This window comes from Mytilus trossulus, unplaced genomic scaffold, assembly GCF_036588685.1.
Source record: "Mytilus trossulus isolate FHL-02 unplaced genomic scaffold, PNRI_Mtr1.1.1.hap1 h1tg000024l__unscaffolded, whole genome shotgun sequence".
NCBI classification, from domain to species: domain Eukaryota; kingdom Metazoa; phylum Mollusca; class Bivalvia; order Mytilida; family Mytilidae; genus Mytilus; species Mytilus trossulus.
Window position 1 is genome coordinate 1,766,237 of NW_026963290.1, and position 21,804 is coordinate 1,788,040.

A 21,804-nucleotide genomic window follows, 5' to 3' on the forward strand; every position below is an offset into this window, starting at 1 on the left:
TGACATTTGTTGACGTACAGAAGTGGTTGATGGCTCAAATCAATCCCCTATATCACAGCTGTGTGATTAGTGGTGCCTAAAACTTCTTCCGAGTACGGTGTGGTATCAAATCGTCCCTAACGGACAATGTTTTCTCCTGTAAAAACCGTGTTTTTTTTTTTTTATTTGAACTTAATATTTCCGTTGAGTATGGGAAAATAAACTGGTGATTTTAGGGGCATTATGACTTTTTTTATTAACTTCGCCGTGTATTTTTGAGGGAAACTATTCAAAGTATGATTAAAACTTGTACTTAAGTGAAAAAAGTGATTGAAAGTGTACCAACGCAATCATTTACTTGAAATGCACTCTCAATTTGTGGTCATTTCTTTCCAAATTAATTGAAAAAAAGACAAAAAAGACAAAAAGTCATGAATTTTTTTTTTTTCGAAGTTGAAATAGATGTAACAGAACATTGTTTCTGATGTGCCTGGTTATGGAAATGTCGAAAACACTTTTGTTCAAATAAAGAAACCGGTAAAAGTCTAGAAAAAAATGGCAGACTAAAGTATGATATCATCCTATATTTGCTCAAAATAATGGGTTTTACAACAATTATATGTTGTATCGAGACTTAATTTCTAAACGAAAACAGTAAACAGGCTGATTATTTGATTACTTTTACTTCGTTGCTTTATGAAAGAGTTAAGTATTAAAATTTCGATATATTAAACTGGAACTCCCGTGGTCCAGTGGGAAGCTGCACTAGCCCATAGCAGGAAGATTGCATGTTCGAACCTCAAAGCCGGAGGTGAAAAAATAAATTCCTATATTAAATGAAACTTAACTTAACTTTACTTTCAATTTCAAAAAGAGGGTCATGAATACATACAAAAGCTAAAAAGAGGGTCATGAATACATACAAAAGCTAACTTAAAAACAATGTTTGTATATTTTTAAAGAATGTGTGTCCTAATTGCACCCCCCCCCCCCCTTAAACTAAAACCTCATAGGCCCAAAATACCAAAGTAATTATTGGTAATTCATTGAATCTTTACTTTCAAAGTCAAAATTCTATGTGCTACTTGGAAAAACATAATTTAAGCTAAAATTTGTGTCAAGTATAAGATTTTGACGAAAAAACGGCTGAAAACCGTTATTTTGCATGTTGCGGGCATCCACGTTTGGGGGGTATATAGCACGTATTTCCTCCAACTATACCATAATGGTAACTTTCCTGTGTCTATCAGACTTAGGACATTGCTTTGACACTTAAACTTTATCCTATTAGCCCTTATAAAAGTCTCCACACGACCTTTTTCGGAAGACTTTTGTATTTTTTTACTTTTTTTTCGCAAGTCACATGACTTTTGGACAGATAACACGTGACTTCAAAAGACAAAATTTCTGATATATAATATTTTTTGAAATATTTTATCATTTATCTCTCAAATGGACCTAAAACGACCTTTATGTAAGCCTCAGTGCGAATGCTATATGCGATTGAACTTTGATAGTGTCTTTCCATAAGTTTACGTCCAATTTGGCGGAACGTGAAAGGGTTAAGGGTTACAGACTTATTATCTTGACGTTATGTTACCATTAGTTACATTCATCCATGATTATCACAAAGATGTGAAACCGGTTGGAGAAAAATGAAGAGAATTAAAGGACTTTAAGAGCATTTTGAAATTTAATTTTATTTATATACACATGAATGAAATGGTTGGCTACTGGATCTTCTGTTTTCTTTGATCGTATTTTTGAAAAGTTCAATAGCATTGGTTGATATAGTTCACATTTTGTACAATTAATTGCATATACTACGCCTACGGTTTTACAATTTATTTGTCCCTAAATTGTATATTCTTTGCCAGTGTTGTCACAAAATACCTTGGTTTCATTTATATGTGAGCATAATGCACAATGTTGACTACATGGTCCACATCCATTAGTTTGTTTATAAAATAGTAAATTATGCTTTTTGTGCACTAAGATGTCTTTTATGTTGTTATCACGTTTAAATGCTACGATAGGCGGATCTGGGAATCTTTTCTTGAGTCTGTTGGATTGATGGGGAATTTTAAGATTTTTTCTGAGAATTGAGTGTACATTTGGAAGCGCTTTGGAAAAAGTAATTACTTATAATAAGGTACCCTGTTGTTTTCTTTCTTCTGTTTGTACTGTAAAAGATCTGATCTTCTCGGTTTAAATTGGCGCAGCTTTATACGATCTCAGTGGTTGAACAGTTGGGGCAAGTATGGACACAACATTCAAGCTTGAAACAGCTCTGAATTTGGATTGGGATTAAGTAGTCGACACATCATAGGTTTCTGACACAGAATGAATGTGGTCTAATGAGCTTAAAAATTAATATATTTGCTACTGAGCAATACCCTATGCTGTTGAATATTAATCCCCTCAAAAACAAATATTCGTACAAAAATTTGTTTTAATTTCTGAAATCTGAAATGAGAAAAATTTATACCTCTACCCCCACCCCCTCCCACATTTCGTTCACCTCTCCTGTTTTCTTATTAAAACAATAATCTCATCAAATTCTTATGAAGTTGGCAACAATAACTACTCATTTAAATACATCATATTAAAATAATTAAAATATAAAATGACATACAGTCATAGTTAAAATTAATATTAATAAACGGTAACTTCTAAAAATAAATTTACAGCTACACATCTCAAGACAATCATCATTTCTAAATACATAATTTTTAAGCAGTGTAAGGGAGGTAATCAAGTAATCAAACATATATATAACAGTATTCTTAAATTTTAATGGGATTACCTCCCCTTCACTGCTTTTAAATTATCTAAATTGTCCTTTAATCAGAAAAATAATTTCTTTTCCCCCTTTTTTGTCCCTAGATGCTTGATGATTTGAACCATACATCCCCCATAACAATCCCTTTGTAGTATGGAAACTTGTGGCATAGTTTTAGAGAGATTTATAGACTTAAACACAAGTTATTGACTGAAAACTAAAAAAATACTTATTTTGGCTCTTTTTTTGGCCCCAAATTCCTACACAGTTAGGACCATAACCCCCAAAATCAATCCAACCCTCCTACCTGTGGATTTAAACATTGTGGTACAATTTCAGAGCAATTGAAATGCTTATACACAAGTTGATATCCAGAAAGTAGAAAAATGCTTGTTTTTGGCCCCTTCCCTAATTCAAAAACGGTAGATACCATCATCCCCAAAATGAATCCCAACCTTCTTTTTGATATATTGAACCTCTTTGTAAAATTTCATAGAGATTGATTCACTTAAACTAAAGTTATTGTCTGAACACCAAGTGTGTCTTCAGACAACGACGCAGACGACAACATCGTACCATTATAAGAACGCAAAAACTTTTTGCTGTCGTATATAATAAGGGTGAAATTCATCTTCATTACTGTTTTAACACTTACCATTTAAACATGCATATTTCTGGGGAGATGGATCAGCTGAACAACAATCAAATTTTCTATTGTCTAAAAGCTGCCTTGAATTAAATGAGTTTGTCAAATGGTTATCCTGTAATGATACATGGTGTGAACTGACATGATTGTCCCCTAAATCATTTGTTTTCTTGAGAACAATCTGTGGTGAGATTACATCTCCATGGTCTGCAGGTTCGTTGCTCTGAGAGGCATCACTATTTATACAGTTATCTCCTCTTGATGTGCCACAACTGGTTCCTTGTTCAGGTTCTGATCCAGGGTTAACAGAATGGTGATCACTCAAAGGACCTTCAGATCTATTACATGTTCTCTGTTCTATTATTTCTGTACTTTCAAAGAAATCTGCTGATCCAGAGGCATCATTTTCAGTTCCTATAAATAAATACATAAATGATTCAATTGACCAAAAAAAAAGATTTATGGTTTAACAGTTTTATATTTGAATATCCTGCTTATTAGTCAGACACAATTATTCTTATGTAAGTTTTTTTTCCTATTTACTGTTTTAAGAAAATTTTGGAGTTATATCCCTTAAATATATATTTAACTATATATACAGTAAAAAAAAATCTTATTTTATTAATTTCTTGAATTTCACTGAACTACAATGCTCTAATGATGATCTGATTGAGTGTTTCATTGTCTAACAATAAAATCTCCTTTGTCGGATATCTACAAAATATGACTCCTTGATTTTATTTTTTTTACTTGATTCGCATAGGATTTTCAGTAAAATGTTGAAAATATGCTTTAAAATATTAATGCAATGTGAAAAACAAATATTTCATCAAATAAATTGAACTCAGATATTCTTATGAGTATCCTTTTCATATTGGATACAATTTTTTCAAAGTCTGATACAGACATTTTGTAGTTAAATTGTTTCAACTGAGGTACTACACAGGCTTCAAAAGGTGTCATTATGGAGTAAAGTAGATGGCATCAAAACACGTCATCTACAGAGGAAAAGGTTAAAGGATTGCTTGTAAATTTTTATATACTTTTAATTGACTGCATTGATTTTATCTATTAACAGGCTATCATTTGAACTTGGAATTATTTTTAATTATGGAATTTGCTTGATTTCGTGTTATTGAATTTTTTAATAAATTCCATGTTTATTCTGTACTGAAATGTTCTGTGCTGCGCACAACACTTTCTATTACTAAGAAAATAGTATATTTTCAATAGAATGTACTGTGCCGTGACAACACTATCTAACCAAAATACATTGTATGGAAAGTGTTATTAAACGCTCAAAAGATTATAATAAGAAATAAACATGGAAAAATTTTAAACACAAGAAATTATGCAAATTCCATTATTAAAAATAATTCCAAGTTTAAATAATAGCCTGTTCAGTATTATTATATTATATACAACTCGTCTAAACATCAACCCAACAATGTTTGATCAGTAAATTTGCTTTCGCAAATGTTATATTATATTATATTTATATATACATGTATTATTTATTTTTTGTATATTTTAAGGGTTCATGCTTTTCTATATTTTAATTCTATCATTTCTTTCTTATTCTTTTATTAATTCTTATATGCTTGTCTGATTCGTATCAGTAAGTGCTTTGTAATTTTTGTGTTATATATTTTTTGTATTTTATTTATTTAAGGAATGCCTGTAATATTTTTTCTGTCTATTATGAAATAACATCAAAAATGAGGTGCACACTAAATAACCTGCATAGTGAATTATTTCAAAGCGTGCACCACATTTTTTATGTTATTTTAAATAGACAGGAAAAGATCATAGTCATTTCTAATAATTTAATTCTAAATTCGATTTTAAACTGGAGAAAACCATGAAAAAACGTTGGTGATGTCAAGGTCATATGACAAAATTATGTCTATGAGCTGATAAACAGTTTCAGCCAATCAGAAGATGAATTACATCCAAAATTAAATTATTTTTAAATGTAAAGTGCTACTTAAGGAATAACAGTACTGTAGTTGAAGAGTTGCCACCGTCAATTGTAGATTTGACGGTCGCAAATGCAGTTACTCTGACGACGTGTAGCGGAGACAGTAAAACGGAGATTTGCGACCGTCAAATCAAAATTGACGGTGGCAACTCTTCAACTACAGTACTGTTATTCCGATTCTAATGCATTTCAAAAAGAAACAATACGAAAAAACTTGGAAAAATGTCTAAATTTGACAAATAAAAAAAAATCCGCCAAACTTCATGAATGATTTTGGCACAAAGACGTCATGGCTAAACGTGACGTCATACAAATGAAAACTTACAAACTGGAGGTTATTACTTTACCTGTACGCTTCAAATTCGGATAAAATTACATTAAAACGGTGATTTCGAGGTAGGTGTTGTTTTATTTTAGATTATATAGTAGTAATCGAACATTTGTTGATTCATCAATTCAAAATGGCGGGTCTCTCCTTAGTAAAGCCTGGTCAACTGTGGATTTGACGGCAACTTTTAGCCAATGAAAAACATTGTTACATTCAAATTGCATTAGAATGAAGAGTAGTTGTTGTAATTATATATTCTAATGCAATTATTTTGTAACAATTGTTCTGATTGGATGTCAGCAAGCATAAAATTCTCTATCTCCTTGTCTGTAACTAAGGAAGCCGACATTTTGAATTTCGGAATGTATTGAAATGTTATTTCTACATTAATAAACAAAAAAACTCACTTTTTGCGCCTAAAAATCTTCTTTTTATCAAATTTTATTACATTCTGAAGCGGCACAGAAGCCTGAAAACGCCCGGTGTTTATGTTTGTCGCCGGAAGCATACCTATCTCTGCTCCGCGTCGCCAGGTAAACTAAATTTGCAACAGTAAAACTACCGATGGACGTCCTTAAAGCTTCAAATACAATACAGTTATCTCTTAAATGCGTTCTATAAATATTGTTTTATATGAATTAATTATAATTAAATGGGTTGTTATAAAATTAATTTGTATAAGTAAACTGTTGGAGAATATTTAAGTTAAATTATTCAAACCTACCATCATCAGATAATTAAAATCTTACAAATTTACTTATTCAAGTAAATATTACCTTTGAATAAGTATAAACATGACATTCCAGTATAAGTATTATCACTGACTGCTAGTCAATTATAAATGTAAAACTAACTTGACCTTCAACTTCAATTGATCTATGTGTATACATTATTCTGACAATCATGTTTTCAAATCTCAACAATATAGTTATTTAGATTTTAATTTGTATGTTTTTAAACTAGATATCAAATTTCAACTTTATAGACAACACTATTGTCCTTTTCAAATAATTTTTACCTGTTTATATTTACAAAGCACTAAAAATATTTTAAAATTGTAAACTTAAGATAAAGACTTAGCTTAACTTCTGGGGTACAAATTGTAAAGGAGTAGGTCCAGTAAGTGCCGATGAGTTTATATGAAAAATTTTAACCGATTCAGTCGACATCATAAAAACGCTCCGATTCAAGCTTCAATATGAAAAATTCTATCAAACATGCCAAAAAACGTCACTGTACAGATGTTTTTTGTCAAAAATGAAAGTGGCGGCATCCGTGTTCATCCTCAACCTTTATTTATATTATGTACTTTCATCAAAAATAACTTACAATTCAATATTATGAATGAACACAAATGCTGCCACTTTCATTTAAGACGGAAACCTTCTAAAATTGAACTAAAATGCTATAAAATTGTGAAGATTTCAGTAATTTAGCATGACTTTATGACGCTAGTATATATATGGGCATTGTTTTGTCAACAACAGCCAATATTTATGTAGCAGTAGCATTCTTCTTTCCAAAAAATAGCTAAAAGATTACATATTCACTATTTTGTAAAACTGCTTAATTTTGGGGCCAAAAAGGGGTCTTACTGAACCTTCTCCTTTAAGATGTCAGTGATATTGTTGGCTTTTTTCAAAACTACCTCTACCCATTTTTATTGGGAAAATATGTGTCTTTTTCATCAAATTGGAAAATTTAAAATTAACCATGAATTTGACTGAAACTTCAAGTTACAGAGCCATTTTCAAGAGTCAAACCCTGCTTTAAAATAAGATCTAGACCTCATTTTGTCAGTGATGATACATAAATAGACCATCAAATCTGCAATTTTAGTCATTTTAGGCAAGAAAAATGTTTAAATGAGTGTTTTTCAGTGTGAATTCATGCAAAATTTCTACTGAGACGGCTCTATTTTGGGAAAAAATTGTCTTTTAGGGAATAATTTTTTAAGTCATTTTTTCAAATTTATTGGGATTCTTCTACAGGGGGAAAATCCTTTATTCTCAACTAATTCAAGGCAAACAATATCACTGTGATAATAAATGTTTTGATAGTTAATATTTTTATTTTGCTGGGTTATTTTTAGAACAGAATTGCTTTGTTGTTTCTCATATTTAAAATCTTACCTAAATAGACACTTAAAACAGGGATATCCTGAACATTTCATGATTTGGTACATGTACCTGTATTAGAAAACCTGCCAGCAACCAAAAATTAAGTTACAAGAAATTAACCCTACCTGAAATACATGAAATATATATTGCAATTTGTTCCAAACATACCAATACCAATATGTCCACTGTGGATTTGGAATATCCAAGTTTCAATTCATTGTTCTTTTTTAACCTTCACCTTTCTAATTTAAAGGAAATACCAAAAAATTTAAAATATCGCAGGTGTTTCATTTTATTTATTTTTGGATTCTATTTTTAGTAATTTTGTAATTTCAATGAATACGATTATGTACTTTAATACCCAGGTAGATTATAAATAACTTATATGAGATTTTTATTGGCATAATGACCAAAAAACTTAAATAAATTGGGTTACTACATTAAACTAGAGGCTCTAAAGAGCCGGTGTCGCTCACCTTGGTCTATGTGCATATTAAACAAAGGACACAAATGGATTCATGACAAAATTGTATTTTGGTGATGGTGATGTGTTTGAAGTTCTTACTTTACTGAACGATTTTGCTTCTTACAATTACATGTATATCTATCATGAACTTTGCCCATTAGTAACAGAGAACTATATTTGGTAAAAATTTACATAAATTTAACAAATTAATGAAAATTGTTAAAATTTGACTATAAAGGGCAATAACTCCTTAAGGGGTCAATTGACCATTTAGGTCATGTTGACTTATTTGTACATCTTACTTTGCTGAACATTATTGCTGTTTACAGTTTATCGCTATCTATACATGTAATAGTATTCAAGATAACCAAAAACGGCAAAATTTCTTTAAAAATTACCAATTGGAGGGTAGCAACCCAACAACCAGTCATGCCAGTTGTCCAATTCATCTGAAAAATTCAGGGCAGATAGATATTGACTTGATTAACAATTTAACTTCTTGTCAGATTTGCTCTAGATGCTTTGGTTTCATAGTTATAAGCAAAAAACTGCATTTTACCCCTGTGTTCTATTTTTAGCCGTGGCGGCCATCTTGGTTGAATGGCCAGGTCATCGGACACATTTTTCAAACTAGATACCCCAAAGATGATTGTGTCCTAGTAGTTTCAGTGGAGATTTTGTAAAAGATTACTTAGATTTATGAAAAATGGTTAAAGATTGACTATAAAGGGCAATAACTCCTAAAGGGGTCAATTGACCATTTTGGTCATGTTGACTTATTTGTAGATCTTACTTTGCTGAACATTATTGCTGTTTACAGTTTCTCTTTATCTATAATAATATTCAAGATAATAACCAAAAACAGCAAAATTTCCTCAAAATTACCAATTCAGGGGCAGCAACCCAACAACCGATTGACCGATTCATCTGAAAATTTCAGGGCAGATAGTTCTTGACCTGATAAACATTTTTATCCCATATCAGATTTCCTCAAAATGCTTTGGTTTTTGAGTTATAAGCCAAAAACTGCATTTTACCCCTATGTTCTATTTTTAGCGGTGGCGGCCATCTTGGTTGGTTGACCAGGTTACGCCACACATTTTTTAAACTAGATACCCCAAAGATGATTGTGGCCAAGTTTGGATTAATTTGGCCAAGTAGTTTCAGAGGAGAAGATTTTTGTAAAAGATTACTTTAATTAACGAAAAATGGTTAAAAATTGACTATAAAGGGCAATAACTCCTAAAGGGGTCAATTGACCATTTTGGTCATGTTGACTTATTTGTAGATCTTACTTTGCTGAACATTATTGCTGTTTACAGTTTATCTCTAACTATAATAATATTCAAGATAATAACCAAAAACAGCAAAATTTCTTCAAAATTACCAATTCAGGGGCAGCAACCCAACAACCGATTGACTGATTCATCTGAAAATTTCAGGGCAGATAGATCTTGACCTGATAAACATTTTTACCCCATGTCAGATTTGCTCTAAATGCTTTGGTTTTTGAGTTATAAGCCAAAAACTGCATTTTACCCTATGTTCTATTTTTAGCTGTGGCGGCCATCTTGGTTGGTTGACCGGGTCACGCCACACATTTTTTAAACTAGATACCCCAATGATGATTGTGGCCAAGTTTGGTTTGATTTGGCCCAGTAGTTTCAGAGGAGAAGATTTTTGTAAAAGTTAACGACGACGGACGACAAGTGATGAGAAAAGCTCACTTGGCCCTTCGGGCCAGGTGAGCTAAAAAGATATTAGCACTGAGGACAGTACCCTGAACTATTTACTGTTATTAAATGATTGTGCAAATTCCATATGGATACATGTATAGTGTATATATTACTTACTTGATGTTTGTCACAAACTTACAATTTAAAGTTTAAATAGCATTAAACATTTGAAATGTATTGATAATGTACTTTACACAGTAATTCATTTGATTAAATGACATGACTGAAACTTGTATGATAATCATTTATCACCTAAACAATAGGTTTTTTATTTTTTATACTTCTATCACCATGATCACCTGCATTATTCAATTTAAACTTTTTGTTAAAAAAAAAATTGTTTTGATAATAAATAAAATGCATACTATTTCATCTAACTTGTCATGTTTATAGAAGTGGGTTTTTGTTTTCGAATTATGGGAGGTAACTCATGACACCAAATATTCTGACTTTCACAAGTCACAAAATTCTGACTTGTTTATATCAGAGCTCTGACTGTCAATGAAACATTCATACACATAAGCCCAAATAATATTCACACAAAATAAAATCAAATGTCATTTTGAAAAAGATGGTAAGGGAACTTTTCTCAAGTTAAATCAGTCTGAAAAAGTATCTTTTCAGGATATATGTTACAATTTGACAGTGCAAAAAATAACATTTCGAATTTGAAAGCAACATCATTACCTCTGTTAAAACCTTATCTTTAGTATAATTTTCATAGGCTTCAGCAGTTGGTTACCAAAAAATACAAGTTCAATAGATAGGTTTTATTTGACACAATTAAAGCAAGAGCCTATTCTCTTTTTTTACCATGTTGAAGGCATCTATCTAGATTTGTTTTCCCTTGGAACATGTGGAATGATGAGTTTGTACATTTTTTCTAAACATTGTAGATATTGCCTTCTTACCTCCTGATTCAACCAATGAATAACGTCTGGTTATTTGTTTATATACATAGTAACAACCAAAGGTGGCAGCACCAACACCAATGGCTCCAGCTAAAACCTCTTTCTGGATAGGCATGCTGCATACATGTATAACTCAACCCATTGTAAAGAATTAATCTGAAGAAGAAGAAAAACAGAATTTAAATTGTATACATGTATTTTTTTTTTAATGATATGGTAATAATTTTAATGGACATTGTACATGTATATAATCTGACCTAGTTTTAGATGGACAAACATCAGGACAGAACACATATCAGCTTTATCGTGTATTTCCTGGTACTAAAAGTAAAAACATACATGTCAAACATTTTTTTTACTTCAGTATCATCATTGATCATAGGATAAAATAGAAAATAGAAATGGAGAATATGTCAAAGAGACAACAACCCAACCATGGAAAAGACAACAGCAGAAGGTCACCAACAGAAATTCTCGTACCCACAGGCGTCCTTCTGCTGGCCCCATAACAAAATATACTAGTTCAGAGTCTTTTTCATCTGTCAATATCAGGGGTTAAAGTCATAAAACTTTGCTCAGTGCTTGGAGCGCAAAAATCATGCTCGAAACACAAAATCCAGCATTTTGATTGGTTGATATTTGAGTCTGAGTACAAAATCATGCTCAAAAGTTTTATGACCGCAAGACCTAAATGGAATAATTAGGACACTGGGTAGGCATATTGAATTATACATATTGTCGCTGGGCTTCTAAACATTTCTAAAATGCATCTTCCCTAGCCAAGGGTTACGATCCACTCCCGCTCTCTTCACCCTTGGCTGATTAAGATAAAATTTCAAAGACACAAGGTAAGGATTTTTATTGGTTGCAGTCAAAACTCGCTGCATCCAATCAAAAAGCGCCTATAACATGATCACATGTAAATGTAGAAAGTGTTTGTAAACAATTACCACGTGTTTATAGTGCAACAAGTCATAACATCCATAAACATACAACTATATTTAGCAATGTTTAGTGACAACTTGAATGTTTATAATCAACCATTGAGAAGTTCCTGTGTATGTTTCATGTTCAAATGCATGAATGTTGACATATATTTTCATTTCCAGCTTTTAAGTATTGTTATGCATTTACTTTTCTACATTGGTTAGAGGTATAGGGGGAGGGTTGAGATCTCACAAACATGTTTAACCCCGCCGCATTTTTGCGCCTGTCCCAAGACAGGAGCATCTGGCCTTTGTAAGTCTTGTATTATTTTAATTTTAGTTTTTTGTGTACAATTTGGAAATTAGTATGGCGTTCATTATCACTGAACTAGTATACATATGTATATATATTTGTTTAGGGGCCAGCTGAAGGACGCCTCCGGGTGTCTCTTTGACACATTCCCCATTTCCATTCTCAATTTTATTACCTAGTGTGTAGAATCAATACGCTTCCGTGTTTTTACCTCCAAATTGGAGAGTTCAATTGCTACCATTGGTCAAGAATAATGTATTCGGAATGGGCGTGATTTTTATCCTCCTATAGATGGCACAACATCAATTGTTATTACAAGTGTTGGCTCAATCCGCCATGGGTGAAGAGAGTGAGAGTCGATCGTAACCCTTGGCTAGCGAAGATGCTAAAATGTTGTAGATGACTTTGTTGGCTAAAAATACTTTTTGACATCAATGGTCTGGGTGGGAGGAAATCTTTGGTTTTACAAAATAGCATATAATTAGACCAATCAAAATGTGTGAAATAAGACATATTACAAAATTGCCAATGTCCGTTGTTTGTGAAGTTTGCTTCCAAAATGTTGTATGAAAACTTGAAAATCGTTGTGAATGGCTTTGGGAAAAAAATAATTGTACATTTCTTTATTTCTGTGAAAATATTTTAAGTTCTTGGATAATCCAGAAATGTCAAAGGACTATTTACAAAATGTTCAAGTTCACATACGACATTTTGGAAGCATGCATTTTGCCAAAATTTTCAAAGCCTGTTTGTGAGATTTTAGAAGCCCATCAACAATATCTAAAATGGATTCCATTCTAGGGCTGCTGTACGTAGGTCATGAATGTTGGAATACAATGTATGTAGCTAGGGGTCCAATGACTCCAATTTCATGAATAAGATTTTGATAACATTTGGTGGGATCAACAAATCAAAATTTAATTGAATGTTCATGATGTTACTGACATACATGACATAGTGACTCAAAGAATCCTTTCTGAATTATTCATCTGTATGTTTAACACACAGGGTATCCAGATCTGAATTCAGCAGAGGGATCAAAATCTCATAGAGCAATAAATAACAAATATGTACTACATTGTACTAGTTAGTATGCAAAATCTGGATGAGATTCCTACCAAGCATAAAAAAAATCCTGCATGGGAACTCAAATTATTTCAAAGAAAGCACTACTCATAGACTTAAATCCAACTTGATTCTAATTTTAATTGTCTGATTGAAAATATTAGACTCATTCCCGTATACAATGTACATGATGTATACAGCAATGAAAATGACTAGTAGACATGATGTAAAGTACTTTGTTCATCATTCTTAGCTTCTAGATTGAATGTTGTGGGTTGCTAATCTTTTAGTCAAACAAAAAAGTTACTGAAAGACTTGATGTAACAGTGTTCTGAATTGTCAAGAATTGGGGTACTACATAAATGTATTTTAAAATTATTTAATTAATATTCCAGGTGAGCAAACTACACAATAACACAAAATGTGGAAATTTTTTGATGGAGTTAAAACGCCAGGCAAACAAAAATGATTAATAAAGCGTCATTCAAATAACAATTTTTTCAAACTGACAAAAGGAAACGCATATATAAAATATCCTGAGGAAAAGGTCTCGAATGGTTTAAGTTTAATTGTAAAGTCAATCGTAATTTAATGCATTGTAAAACATGTGAACAATTTGCAGTGACAGACAAGAAATGTATTTTTGTAACGGGATCTTAAAATTTTAAATAAGATTTTGTACTTGCTCCTGAACAAACAGAACAGCACAAAAATCTGGTTACACACCATTAGTCCGACAGCCCATTGGTCCGACAACCCAATAGTCTGACAACCCATTGCTCCGACAGCCCAATAGTCTGACAACCCATTAGTTCGACAACCCAATAGTCTGACAACCCATCAGTTCGACAACCCAATAGTCTGACAACCCATTGCTCCGACAGCCCAATAGTCTGACAACCCATTAGTTCGACAACCCAATAGTCTGACAACCCATTAGTTCGACAACCCAATAGTCTGACAACCCATTGCTCCGACAGCCCAATACTCAGACAACCCATCAGTTCGACAACCCAATAGTCTGACAACCCATAAGTCCGACACTAATCAAGTCAAGTATCAGGGAATCAGGGTAAAATAAAATCTGTCTGTCTATTATTACGTTAAGATATGTAATTATAACATATTTTAGGAAATAACCCCGTATATATATATAACATAAGGCTAAGGTAGTTAGAATACTTTATATATATTTCGGAATATGTATATAGAACATTACAGAAAAGAATATTTCATTTTCCAAATTAAAGAATCTTTAAAGAACATATAAATCAAGAACGATTGATGGTACGAGCTACTGATGATACATGAACCCCTGCTCAAACATTTCGGTAGACAGGAAGTTTTTGAGTATAACTGACTTATATAAACCTTGAAACCAAATTTCAGAAATCATTGTATTGAAGTTACTGAGAAAAATGTGACAAACATTTACAACTTGGCTGTTGTGTAATGAATAATGAATTTGAAATCGCATCACACGATATAGCCAACTTCAATAAACCTTTCAGAATTCCTTGCGACGAAAATATTTATGGGACTAACGAATTAACTGACGGATGGACGGTTGGACATGTTGGATGGACGGACAGACAGAGGTAAACAGTATACCCCACCTTTGTTCGTAGTGGTGGTATAATGATTGGGTCAACATTAAGACATTACAGAACTAATATGATATAATTATCTTTATAGCACTTTAAGCCTCAGTCAAAATCGGAGCCAAGACAAAATAGAAAAAAACAACTGACACATTGATATCAAATAACAGTCAGTATCAAGACATGTACATGTACTACATAACTCAAAAGAACTAACAATGTAAACATCATTTTCCCCCAATAATAGTAAAGTTATCTTGTGTTAACATCAAAAATTTATCATATTTTCTTACTATTTAAAGTTCTTACATGTGCTAGAAATATGGTTAAAGAGTTCCTCCCTCAAATTATTATGAAGTGAGCTTTCGATTGAAAAATGACACTCATCCTCAACTTTATCAGCTGTGCAAAACGATTTTTTTTTAGCATCTAGCATTTTCAATTCTTAATGTAATGGAAGAGCACTGATTTTGAATTAACATATGAATTACTTTTCTTAAAATCAGTGATATCTAAAAAAAAGAATTCTTTCGAAAACAATCTTTAAATGAAAAATAAGTGACAAGTTTCCAACAAAACACATAATGTACTAAATTTTTAAAATTTGACAAAGACACAAGCATGACAGAATGTCACACATTGTCTTAGATTTTTTAACAGTTTTTTCTTGGCTTTATACTGCACTCGTTCTATTTGAGCAGTGTAAATGCGTTAACGGTATATTTCTATGACATATACAGTCACTGAGCCAATATCACTTTTCCTTATGAATATATAGATAGAAGTTGCCGAAATATTCATATCTGTCATATTTGTTTTTCATAATAACTTTTGTTGTAATCACCATTCCTGCATCTCCACCAACGGTTGAACCATAATAAAAAAGATATTTTATTTACATTTTAAAATAAGCTCAGGATATAAAATCAGTATCCCTACAAATATATTGAGTTTCTTTCTATGTCTGATCGATTGTGTATACTGTATCCGAATTCCGTGGATTCACATTGATATCCTTATTTTTAAGGATCTGGGTATGTATTTCTGTCTCTTTCTTTTTCTCATTTTGACTGACGCTACATTAGTCCATTATTTCTGCGACAAAATTAATTGAAACAAAACTCAGATGAGTGATACAAGGAGAGAAATTGTTGCAACCAAAGAGGGCGGATGGTGTTATCCAACTCTGATATATTTATTTATGTAGTTAACCATGTTAATAGTGGGGAAACCTCACTCTCCTGATATGCCTGAAGGGGGAACCGAAGATCTAGTGAAAGAAAGTAGATCAAGACACATATATGGACCATAATTTGGTATTCCGCCTTTGGTTTCTTCTTGTATCCTTTTTCATAAGTTCTAAAACTTTAACTTTTATTCTGTGGCTTGTGTTGGTGTTAAAATAGTTTAAATGGAACAATTGAGTTTTTCAAGAAAAAAATAATACTTTTTGATTCACCGTTTATGTGACAGGAAACCAAACAGGAAACCAACCTTTTATTTTCTTTATTTTGCACAATATATTTCAGAAGACATTAATGAACACCATTACCATGATTTCTAGAGTTACTTGCTTTATGTTAATATTTAAAATCTATTTTCAATGTTAAGTTAAAGTTTTTTTTAAAACGTGACAGGAAACCATAATAATTAACCGAAAGCATTTTTTTAGTTTTATTTTATTGCAAAATCTGCTTAAAATAATCTGAACAGTATACTTTTTCTTAAAATCCATCTTAAATGTAACAGTATTATAAAACTCCTAAATATGTGCTTGTTTTGAAAACAATTAGTGCAATTTATTCAGAAATTTTCATATTTTCTTCATTCATGTCATTGATACAGGATACCATAATCGTTGTATCTTGATGTTTTAGCTAAAAAAAATGTATTTATATTTGGTTTTGTAATTCCAGTTATAAACAATTTATTCCAAATCATTGGCAATGTAAAATTCTTTAAATCCAGTTTTAAAAGAAAAAAACTTTTAACTTGAATTGGAATTAAAATCTTTGAATTAGGCACCATGTGATATTTGTGACATGTACACCATCTACATGGTTCCCACATTTTAAACTAGTTTAGTGGGCTAAAATCAATATAAAGTACTTCCTTTCAAGTCATGCATGGTAAAAGTTTACTTCTCCTTTGACAAGTTTATTGCGTTTCTGAAAAGTGTTTGCAGAACATGAATAAAAAAAATACTGTTGTACATTCCAAGTGTACGGTAAATTAACATGTATTTTTTTATTAAATTATCTTTATTCAACTAAAATATCCAGTAATATTTACTGCTGAGGCAAAATCAATCCAATGAGCATGGGCACAATGATAAGAGACGTAATTTTGATTGAATTTTCCAAGGACCCTTTACATCGTTATCCGGAAACGAAGTGTGTTATACGTCTGTCAAATCTGGAATCAATTTGTCAAGTCATTGGGCATTTATTTTCACACAAGATCGTATGTAACATTATGCACATAGGAAAAATGATAGACCTCCGGCACAATCTCTTTGAATTCTTTTTAAACAAGACGAAACAAGTCTACAGATTATGTTTGCCAACATCCCGTTGGAATCAAAAACAATGTTTAGACCTAGTTTTTCATATATCCGGCCGTAAGGGCGTGATCACATGTTAGTCACATATGTCACATATGACCGGAAATGATTAGAACTTAACAAAAAAATAATTTTTATAAAAAAAAAAAAGGAAATAACTGGACTTCTGTTTCGTGTGAAATGTAACACATACATGACATAACGATAACGCCATTTTCTAACTTAATTATTACGAAGAACAAAACTAGAATGTAAATCCTCTCTGATTTACCTGTTTGATCATCTCGCGAGAGTTCATAATTGCATATTAAATTGTTATAAAGAATTCTATTACAACAAAGCAGATTACATCATCTAAAATTTGCGCTACGAAATCGAAAACCAAAGTAACGCTAGTGTTCTTACACCTGCTACAGAAGTACTTATGGTTCTCAGCATTTTCTTCTGACTATTCTTATTGGTCGAAGTTCTTTATTATTTGAAAGCAAAAGTTACGAATTTGCCAGTGATGAGTATTTATAAATCAGTCAGCGTTATGCATTTAGAAAGCCAAAAGTGACGCGAGAAACGACACAAAAATACGGTCGTATAATCTTTGAAATTTGTTAATTTCAATTTTTTTTCTAGGGAAGAGTAGCATACACTTGTATGCAGTCTGCACCAAAAACTTTTTCAACTACTAGTCCGAAGACCAATATTCTGACATTTTTCTTATTGGTCCAAACAAAGTTTTGCAAAACTTACTAGTCTGAAAGAAATTTTACTAGTCTGGGGCATCGGACTAGTGACTAACCGTGCAGACTGTGTATGTTGATAAAAATAAAGGCATCTTTAGATGTAGTTACAACTTTTCCTACAGTAATACACATTTTTATCACTTTTCTATCGTTATAGGAAACGAGCCCAATAGCAAATTATGGTTCATATGCAAAAAATAGCGAACTAGACCAGCACAGACTGATAGCAGACACACAAACAACGAAATATAAAGATAGATAAAGTACATAGACACGTAAAACGAAAGTGAGACGAGGGTAAGGACTGAGCAGTTGCTATAAGCATGTGTATCAACTCTAATTTACTGAGACAAATATCCCACATGGAAAGAAAAATTGTAATCAAAACGGTCAACCACACATATCATAAATAACGGAGTTGGTCTTTTTAGAGAAAATTTACACACGTGTACTATTGTTTTTCTGTTTGTCTTTTTTATTTTTAGCCATGGCGTTTTAGAGTTTGTTTTAGATTTACAAGTTTGACTGTCCCTTTGGTATCTTTTGTCCCTCTTTTAACATGCTTAAGAAAAACGCATTGTCGGAATAATGGGCTGTCGGAGTAATGGGCTTCGGAATAGTGGGCTGTCAGAGTATTGGGCTGTCGGAATAGTGGGCTGTCGAAGCATTGGGCTGTCAGAATAAATTATAATTGTTGTCGGACTAATGGGATGTCACCAAAAGTCTACTGGAATAAAGAAGAGAAAAATATTATAATAGCCTTTCAAGACGTCATAATTATTTGGACTAGTCATGTGAAAGATTGAAAGATCACTAGTTTCAATGTATAATCAAACACCACTATCTATATGAGGATTCAGTAAGTTTAACTTACTTGTTCAAGTTAGAGCTGACACTGTCATGACTGTAAATGATTGACTATCTTGAGTGGGGCAATGTACATTCATCATTATATCATGTAATCTCAATTCCTATACATTTTAACTCAACAGTTTAGACCAAGTGTTGTCAATATTTCTATGATAGAATACTTCCCCCCTGACATGTATTTTCTAAAGAAAAATCTATAAATACATACAATCACATAAAAATTCCATAGGGATACCCACGTTTCCTCTTTATTTTTCTTCCATTTAAGTATATTAAAGTGTTCATGTATGGTGTGGAGGGTTACACTAATGTCCTGACAATGTCCTGACAATGACCTGACAATGTCCTGACAGAAATGTAAATGCTTAATACTTTTTTATTATTGGAAGGATTTACTTGAAATTTGGAATCAAGCAAGATGAGAACTTATATTTAATAAATAAAATAAAAAAAAAATAAAAAAATATTTTTAAGAGTTAGAAAACTTGACCTGACCAACTTGACTTTGAAACTACTAATGTCCTGACCGATATGAAATGGCTAAAAAAAAATTTATTATTGACAGGATAGAATTCAAATTCGATACCAAGGAAGATTAATACATTTGATACACAAATATAAGAAAAAATAAGAAAAAAAATATTTTCAAGAGTTAGAAAACTTGACCTGACCAACTACGTACTCCCGTGACTAATGTCCTGACCGATGTAAAATGCTAATAACTTTTTTGTTCTTTGAAGGTTCGATTTCAAATTTGATGTCAAGGAAGATTCTAACATTGGATACATAGATATAAGAAAAAATATTAAAAAAACTAATGTGAAGTGTTAGAAAACTTGACCTGACCAACGTCGACTCTGCACTGACTAATGTCCTGATCAATGTAGAAAATGTTAATTGCTTTTTTGTTATTGAAAGAATTGACTTAATTATAGATCCTAACCGAGGGAAATTATAATATTCATAATAAAAGTTTATGAAAATTTTTATTTTTTTAAATGTAAGAAAACTTGATCTTTATATACATCATGATGAATGTCGGTTCAATAACTTTTTTGTTATTGAAAAGGATATAATTCAGTTTAATATCACTGAGAAAAGTGATATGTGATTAGAGATGCTGTAGATATAAGTAAATGCACCTTTTCTACATTTAATATGAAAGGATTATAAAGATGTACAGAATGCAATTAAGTCCAAAGACAGTGACACGAATAATTAAAATTTATTCACACATACATTGATTAAAATTAACACAAATTGGAGTGTTTACTTAACTATATTTTTCTTATTTATTTCACTCATTTTTTGTTGTTTAGTTAATGAGGGATTAAACATGTCAAATAACATAAACATGATAAATAAGGACAGGAAATGGGCTTCTTTTGATATCGATATATTGTTTTTACAAGCATTCAAAGTAAAGTTATGTTAGAATCACACAGAAATATAATTTTATTATGTCACTGTCTTTTGCCTTTCGTATACACATATATTACGAATAATAAAAAGTGCATACAAGTTCTTTCTTTACTATGTTTAAATAAAAAAAATATCAATATATTTTAAAGAATTAAGTATATTCTGTCTTTAGATAGAGAAAAAAAAAACAGTTTTATAATATTTGTCTTTTCTTCATCAGTCAGAACATTGCAAGACAAGGTAAATATTGGTGAGGTCAAGTTTAAAATATTTTTTTACATGCTTATAGTAAGTGTTGTAATCTTCCCTGATACCTAACTTGGTAATATCCCAATAAATAACAAAAATGTTATTGATATCTTTATAACGGTCGGGACATTTCTCATGACAAATATCAAGTTGGTCATGTCAAGTTTTCTAACATTTCAAAAAAATAAAAAAATAATTTTTTTCAGCGTTTTATTTTCTCTCTCATAAATTCCTATATTTATTGCTATCATCTTCCTTGGAAAGGAACTTGAGTCATTTTTTTTTAATAATAAAAAGTTTTCTGCATCGATCAGGACATTAGTCAGAGCAGAGTAAACGTTGGTCAGGTCAACTTTTTTAACTCTTTAAATTATCTTTTTTAATATTTTTCTTGCATCAATAAATTAAGTATTATAATCTACCTTGACAATAAATTTGAAATCCATACATTAAAGAATAAAAAAAGTTTTAGGCATTTTCTACATTGGTCAGGACATTATAGTCATGGGAAAGACGTAGTTGGTCAGGTCAAGTTTTCTAACACTTAAAAATAGTTTTTTAAATATTTTTTCTTATATCTATGTATTCAATGTTAGAATCTTCCTTGACATTAAATTTGAAGTCGAACCTTCAAATAACAAAAAAGTTATTAGCATTTTACATCGGTCAGGACATTAGTCACGGGAGTACGTAGTTGGTCAGGTCAAGTTTTCTAACTCTTGAAAATATTTTTTTTCTTATTTTTTCTTATATTTGTGTATCAAATGTATTAATCTTCCTTGGTATCGAATTTGAAGTCTATCCTGTCAATAATAAAACATTTTTTAGCCATTTCATATCGGTCAGGACATTAGTAGTTTCAAAGTCAAGTTGGTCAGGTCAAGTTTTCTAACTCTTAAAAATATTTTTTTTTTTTTTTTTTATTTTATTTATTAAATATAAATTCTCATCTTGCTTGATTCCAAATTTCAAGTAAATCCTTCCAATAATAAAAGAGTATTAAGCATTTACATTTCTGTCAGGACATTGTCAGGTCATTGTCAGGACATTGTCAGGACATTAGTGTAACCCTGGTGTGGATTCAAAATCATAACAAGTATTAATCTAAT

General features: G+C 31.5%; 1 protein-coding gene across 1 annotated transcript in view; it reads right to left on the reverse strand.

Annotated features, from left to right (window-relative positions):
* The window catches only part of LOC134699023 (uncharacterized), a 49,039-nt gene extending 29,737 nt beyond the window's left edge, over positions 1-19,302 (reverse strand). Inside the window, exons 1-3 of the mRNA XM_063560715.1 lie at positions 19,233-19,302; positions 10,950-11,105; positions 3,417-3,821 (exon numbers count right to left, since the gene is read on the reverse strand). Of these exons, the coding sequence (XP_063416785.1) occupies positions 3,417-3,821; positions 10,950-11,064 (520 nt within the window). The 5' untranslated portion in view covers positions 11,065-11,105; positions 19,233-19,302. The remainder of the gene's footprint in view (positions 1-3,416; positions 3,822-10,949; positions 11,106-19,232) is intronic.
* Between the last annotated feature and the right edge of the window lie 2,502 nt (positions 19,303-21,804).